This window comes from Miscanthus floridulus, chromosome 2 (genome assembly GCF_019320115.1).
Source record: "Miscanthus floridulus cultivar M001 chromosome 2, ASM1932011v1, whole genome shotgun sequence".
NCBI lineage: Eukaryota > Viridiplantae > Streptophyta > Magnoliopsida > Poales > Poaceae > Miscanthus > Miscanthus floridulus.
Genome location: NC_089581.1, coordinates 139,206,652 through 139,213,335, shown reverse-complemented (window position 1 = coordinate 139,213,335; position 6,684 = coordinate 139,206,652). Strand labels below are relative to the sequence as shown.

The window sequence follows — 6,684 nt, the reverse complement described above, 5'->3', positions numbered from 1 at the left end:
TTTCTTGCCCTTTGGTATTCTCTCGGTAATTGATTTAGTGTTCATCTTGTGATTGGTTCACTCCTCTACACGGTGGTATAATCACCCTACTTACTCATTTATATTCTCGCAAATTAGTTGTAGCAAGCTCTTTAGTGTAGTTAGAATTGAGAGCTTGTTTTGTTGTTTTGAGTTTATCTAGTGGAGCTCTTTAGTGTAGCAAGTGTGAGAGTTTTTAGTGAGTAGTGACTTAGCAAATTGAGTGTCTAGTGATCATAGTAACTAGAATTGTTGGATAGGTGACTTGCAACCCTTGTAGAGTTAGAACAAGTTTGTATATCGCTATTTGTTATACTAATCAAATTGCTCTAGTTGGTTTGTAGATTTTTAAATAGGCTATTCACCCCCTCTAGCCATATTAGGACATTTCACCAAGTCCTGACCTTGGCTCCTGTCCGGCTAACGATGCCAGCCAAGGCCTGGGCACAAGGAGACGAGTCCTAGGCTACCGATGCCCAGGGGCTCCTGGCGCCACTCCCTAGGCGTGCCCCTGCCAATTGCTCCTCCTATAGGGTCATGTCCGGGCATGACATAAGAAGACAAAAGCTTCCTGCGGTCTCCGGGGGCTCGGGGGACTTTCGGGACTGCATGTCAGCTCCTGGAGACGACCTCTTTCGCCACCAAGAAGACTTCAGAAGGTCTCACCCAGGGCAGACCGGTCCAAGCCGACATAACCTGACACGCAGAATGTCAGAACAGAGCAGACGGATGACATCTAGGCTTCTTCGACTCCAAGACACCTCGATGGTCCATGGCGCACCGCTGCAAGCCCCTCCTAGACACCGACGCACGTAGACCATAGACTAGAACTCCCCAACCGCTTTGTACCCATCCTATCTCATTATATAAGGGATAAGGTCAGACCTAGATGGGAGAGAAGGCGAGTTCGATCACCAAACACTCCATTCTATTCTATCTGCCTTCGCTCTGGACCGAGAGCAGGGCAACCCAGAGAAGGGCACCGAGAGCTCCTCCTCCACCGCATCCCGTCGTCTCCTTCCTCTTCGATGAGGGGGGACTCCACCGGCGACGAGGCAATAGGATTAGCACCGAACTAACTCCCTACCAAACTTCTCTTCCTCTATACTCGGTTGTAACCCTCCAGATTTTGGGTGCTCTTGAGTATAATGATCATCAGATGCTGGACGTAGGGATTGAATTGGCCTGAACTAGGATAAATCGTTGCGTCTTCTCTCCGTGATTCTTGTGTTTTTGAGTCCACCCGAGCCACCGGAGATCCCGTACTTTGACACCGACTCGAACAACATGTTTGTAGTGGTTTCGACCCTACGACATATAGGCTTTCAACATGTCTGAAAACGCCTGAAAACAATAAAAAAACACAGCATTATCGCGCGGCCACGACCTACCTGGTGGAGAACTACGGTGGCACATGCCTCTACTTCTTGCCGACAAAGCGAGGTACATAGAGGCACAGGCCCAAACGCAGGCGCATGCCTTCCCTGCCTTCCCTTCCGCAATGAGCGTGGTGGACAAGGGCGCGACGCTGGATTATGGTGCGCCGCGGGTGCACGGAACAACGAGGGAAGGGGTCGGGTGCCTCGCGAGAAAGAACAACGCTAGAAGGGCCGGGCATAAGGGAGATATGTCAGAACAAACATTTCATGCTGGGAGGGAGCGAGGAAAAGAGAGCACCCTGCTACTGGACCTAGTGGCGACGGGATCGGCCAAAGGTGCGGTGCGACTAGGGGCTTAGAACAGGTGAGGAGAACATCACAGTCGAAGTGGAGAATTTTTTTACAAAAAGGGTGGTCCGCTGCACAGGAGGAGACAAGACTGGGACGGACGCCCATGGGCTCTGGCCGAGCGTTCCTGGTATTGAGACCATCAGCCTGTTTATTTAGTCGTGGCTTATCGTAAACGATCATAAATTTTGAGCTGAAACGGTATTTTTCTCTCTTAACTTAAGACGTCGGTCTTTCTAGGTGCGGAGAAGAAAAAAAGAGGGTGCGGCCCGCCCGTCAATCGTCCTCCGTCGGCACCGCAAAGCCCGTCTTCGTGACCGCCACCGCTTCCCACGTCAAAACCCTAACCCTAAACCATCATCGCGGGAGCCCTCGCCCATGGAGAACCCCAGGCCCCAGCCCCCGGTCCCCACTCCTCCCATGGCTCCGCTCCCGGTCCCCGTCCACCCGCCAATCGCTCCCATCCCCGTCCCTCCGCCCCGCGCGCCCGCCGCCGCCGCCGCTGCTTCCATGGCCTCCACCTCGACCTCCTCGGCCGCGGGCGGAGGCGAGGCCGAGTACGAGGTCTCCGACGACCACCGTGCCGCGCGGGAGCGCCACGAGCGCGCGGTGCAGGAGCTCCTCCAGCGGCGCCGCGCCTACGCCATGGCCGTGCCCACCAACGACTCCGCCGTGCGGGCCCGCCTCCGCCGCCTCGGCGAGCCCATCACGCTCTTCGGCGAGCGTGAGATGGAGCGCCGCGACCGCCTCCGAGCCCTCATGGTCCGGCTCGAGGCCGATGGCCAGGTCGACCGTCTCCTCCGCGCGCAGGAGGACGACCAGGCCGCGCGTGCCGGGGAGGAGGAGGATGAGCAGATCCAGTACCCCTTCTTCACCGAGGGCACGCAGGAGCTTCTCAAGGCGCGCGTCGACATTGCACATTACTCGCTGCCCCGTGCCAAGGCCAGGATCGAGAGGGCCAAGCGCCGCCACGAGGATCCCGATGAGGACCCAGAGGCAGAGGCCGAATTCGTCGTGAAGCAGGCTGGGGAGTTTGTCCTCGAGTGCAGCGAGATTGGAGATGATCGCCCTCTCACCGGCTGTTCCTTCTCTCGTGATGCATCAATGCTGGCCACAAGGTACTTCCTCTTAATCATACGGAATTACATTGCTTTGTTCTTGTATGTCAACAAATGCTGTGAGGCAAGGATGCAGAGAACTGTTACCTATTAATTGTATTATGTGATTTCAGTTGTTAATTCTGGGTCTGGCAATAAGTCTGATCATTTTGACTAAGCATATCATAATAAGGGGTATTCAATATAGAAAAAGCTTTTACGTTGTGGACAATGATAGAAAATAATCTGAACTGCTGTAGTTTTTTGTTGGGAGTCCATGTTTAGTCAATTTATTATACTTTGTTGCATGGGTTCATGCACTTGTGCAGTCCTGCTTGAGCTTAATTGCGATGAGTTTTTCACCACAAGCGAACTGCAACTAGTAAGTTCAGATATGACATTCGAAAATGTCATCATCTGGTCACTTGGGAATTAACTAAATTAGCTGTATTTTAGATTTTGTGTCTGAAATCACTGGGCTGCTAGGAAGCCAGGATCAGATTTGCTTCTCTTCTAGTTGATAGAGAATGTCCAACATATTATCAATCCCATATTCTCATCTGGGGTTGGTTGGAACTTGTATCACTACCTAATGCACATAATCACCCCTATCCTGAAGAACCCTGGTAGAACATAAAGCTGAAGTTAGACATCTGTACTTTGGCTTTATTCAGGATTATTAAAATAACAGCAACAAGACCATCTTCAGCGATATTCACTTAGTCGTTAATTTAAATTAGTTAGTAGTTCATGTGCACAATAAATAAGATTGTTAACTGAAGTTAAACAACTTATCTATGTTACCAATATCATGTGCAACTAGTTGCTTTTTAAATGTCATGATAGCTATCATATCTTTACATTTGTTTTGAACTTTAACATGGAAGATTATGTTCTTGTACTCTTGCTTCCTTTTCAGGAAATAACCATTTGCTTATCCGCATTGTGTAGTTCCTGGAGTGGAATAATCAAAGTATGGAGCATGCCACAATTAACTAAGGTTGCAACCCTGAAAGGTCACATAGAACGTGCAAGTGATGTTGCCTTCTCTCCTGCTGATGACTGCTTAGCAACAGCTTCAGCTGATAGAACTGCAAAATTATGGAAACCAGATGGGTCACTTTTGATGTCTTTTGATGGCCACCTTGATCGTCTTGCTCGCCTTGCTTTTCATCCATCTGGAAAGTACCTTGGTACAGCTAGCTTTGACAAGACTTGGAGATTGTGGGACATCAATACTGGAAAGGAGCTGCTACTCCAAGAAGGGCACAGCAGAAGTGTGTATGGAGTTAGCTTTCACCCTGATGGTTCTTTGGTAGCATCTTGTGGTCTTGATGCATATGCTCGAGTATGGGATCTGAGATCAGGAAGATTGTTCTTTGCCCTTAAGGGCCATGTGAAACCTGTAAGTTCTTTCTTTTCTTCTGTTAAGTTTCTTTTCTTTTCTTTTTTTCCTTTTGCAGCATGGAACGATGGAACTTTAAAAGTACCTTCACAGTATTTTGTATGGGATTATACGTATGTTGTTGTGGAGCTGTAATTGTCTAGTGAACACCTCATTTGTATGACTTAATTTCATTTTCTATTTCAGGTCCTAGGAGTCAGCTTCTCTCCTAATGGTTATCTGGTTGCAACTGGAAGTGAAGATAATTTCTGTCGAATATGGGATTTGAGGAAAAGGCAAATGTTGTACTCTATACCAGCTCATAAGAGTCTTATTTCACATGTAAAATTTGAACCCCAAGAAGGGTATTATTTAGCGACTTGTTCCTACGACACCAAAGCAGCGGTAAGTTTTATGTAATTTATTTAATGTGTTTTCTTTATTATTCCCTCATTAGCCAGTTGTTCTCATGCATTCTATGTTTTCAGCTGTGGTCAGCTCGGGATTACAAACCAATCAAAAGTTTGGTGGGCCACGAGTCAAAGGTTACTAGTTTGGATATTAGTGGAGGTGAGATATTACTTATGGTTTTCTTTGTCCCTGTGTATATTATTACATTATTATAAATTCAGAAACCTTATTTAGGAGTAATCAATTCTGCCCCTCATCTGGTTCTGAAAATCAAGTTGGGTTATTAATAATTGAAATTGTTATTTCTGATTGTTCACTTAGTTTCTAGTTTCTTAACTAGCAGTGGCAATTTGAATGGGTATGCTATTGTATATTACTTCGCTAGGATTATTTTTTGTTGTGTGATAAGTAGAGTCGCGAGAGTACCATCTTGTAAACTTTATTGTGTACATTTAGGATCTTCAGATGTGGTGCTTTCTAATCATTTACATCTTTATTATGCCTTGCTTATCCTTTTGTCCCTTCTGCTGGACTTTCAATCTTCAGAAAATTCATTGTGTTACTTTGTATACTAGGTAATACTCCCTCCGTCCCAAAATAAATAACTTTATAAGGTTTAAAATTTGTCCCAAAAAGAATAACATTCTACAAAAACATGGGAACACTGCCTCCTAATGCGGAAGCTAATCATTAGTGCATGCAAACGATAACTGCCAAATCCAGGAGATACCCTCTAGGAAAGGAAATGAGATGAGGGTACATAAGTCTTTTGCCAGCGTCCTTAATCTGTCTAGAAAGTATATTTCGGGACAGAGGGAGTATATCTGATACCATTGACATGTTGGTGACCCTTTTTTTCTGTGTGATGTTTTTGTGAAATTCATACATAAGCTTAACATGTTTATAAACTTCTAATTGATAATGTATCTGTGGCTAATGCAGATGGACAGAAGATTGTGAGTGTGTCGCATGATCGTACAATAAAAATTTGGTCATGCAGAAGTATCACACAAGATAATGCAATGGAGTTGGATTGAGACATTGGCTTCATTGTTGTTAGCCCAGCTCTCTATCCATCAGTTATAAATAGATGTTCTCCATTTTTGCTGATCAGACATTCGAAATAGTCATTTTTGCTATTGCAGAGAGCTATTCCATAACATGTATAAACCCTTGGCTGAGAAATATGTTCAGCTTGCCGGTATGCCTTGTCATATGCTAACATGAATGGATCCCAGATAATAACAAACCATGTTATCCCACTGAAATGGTGAAGCCTCTCGCAGGCTTGCAGTAAACGACATCTTTATCCCTTTTTTGTCATTCACTGTGATAAGTTACTAGTGAGTTACCTTTGTACTAGAACTAGTATTAATGAGTAAAGAGGTGCAAATGATTATTGCAAATTTTGAGTTTCTGCATGGATATTCTAATAATTCTGGATGTTGAGCCAATGAACTCGAGGTCTGCTAGCTGGGATGTTTTATCCTGTTGCTCGTTTAGTTGACCGGTGGATGTCTAGTGGATATTGGAGAGTCGAAAGCTCGAATCTCTTACTGGACTGTTTTAAATCTTTTACTTGGAAATAATTATGAACTGGACCATTTTGTACTACTAAAAGCCCTTCAGGGTTGTCTCATTTTTTTTTTGAGTATTTGCAGCAGGCTGCCTAACACGCCCCCCCTACTCTATGTTGCAACGACAACAACGAAGCATTTAAATCCTAAATAAGTTGGGGTAGGCTAGAATTAAAATCCAGCAGAAGCAATTAAAGTTTAGGCACATAAATAACTGTTTTTCAAGCACTCCTATTTAAGGCTAAGTCTTTGGGTATATTCTATCCTTTCAAGTCTTCTTTTATTGTCTCTACTCAAGTCAACTTCGGTCTTTCTCTGTCTCTCTTCACGTTACTATCCTGACTTAGAATTTCACTACGCACCGGTGCCTCTGGAGGTCTCCGTTGGACATGTCCAGACCATCTCAACCGGTGTTGGATAAGTTTTTCTTTAATTGGTGTTACCCCTAATCTATCACGTATATCATCATT

The 6,684-nt window shown here is 45.4% G+C and overlaps 1 protein-coding gene across 1 annotated transcript; it reads left to right on the top strand.

Annotated features, from left to right (window-relative positions):
• Nucleotides 1-2,012: 2,012 nt before the first annotated feature.
• LOC136539856 (U4/U6 small nuclear ribonucleoprotein PRP4-like protein) lies at nucleotides 2,013-6,027 on the top strand. The gene is made up of 5 exons (XM_066531850.1): nucleotides 2,013-2,863; nucleotides 3,794-4,247; nucleotides 4,434-4,631; nucleotides 4,715-4,796; nucleotides 5,580-6,027. Exons 1-5 carry the CDS (start codon nucleotides 2,124-2,126, stop codon nucleotides 5,672-5,674), a joined length of 1,569 nt encoding a protein of 522 aa, XP_066387947.1. The 5' UTR covers nucleotides 2,013-2,123; the 3' UTR covers nucleotides 5,675-6,027.
• The last annotated feature ends 657 nt before the right edge of the window (nucleotides 6,028-6,684 follow it).

Bases quoted from the DNA above. Each gene is read 5' to 3' on its own strand.
- LOC136539856 (XM_066531850.1), top strand. From the start codon at position 2,124: ATGGAGAACCCCAGGCCCCAGCCCCCGGTCCCCACTCCTCCCATGGCT. The intron at 4,632-4,714 runs GTAAGTTTTATG...CTATGTTTTCAG, and splicing joins CCTACGACACCAAAGCAGCG to CTGTGGTCAGCTCGGGATTA. The intron at 4,797-5,579 runs GTGAGATATTAC...TGGCTAATGCAG, and splicing joins TAGTTTGGATATTAGTGGAG to ATGGACAGAAGATTGTGAGT.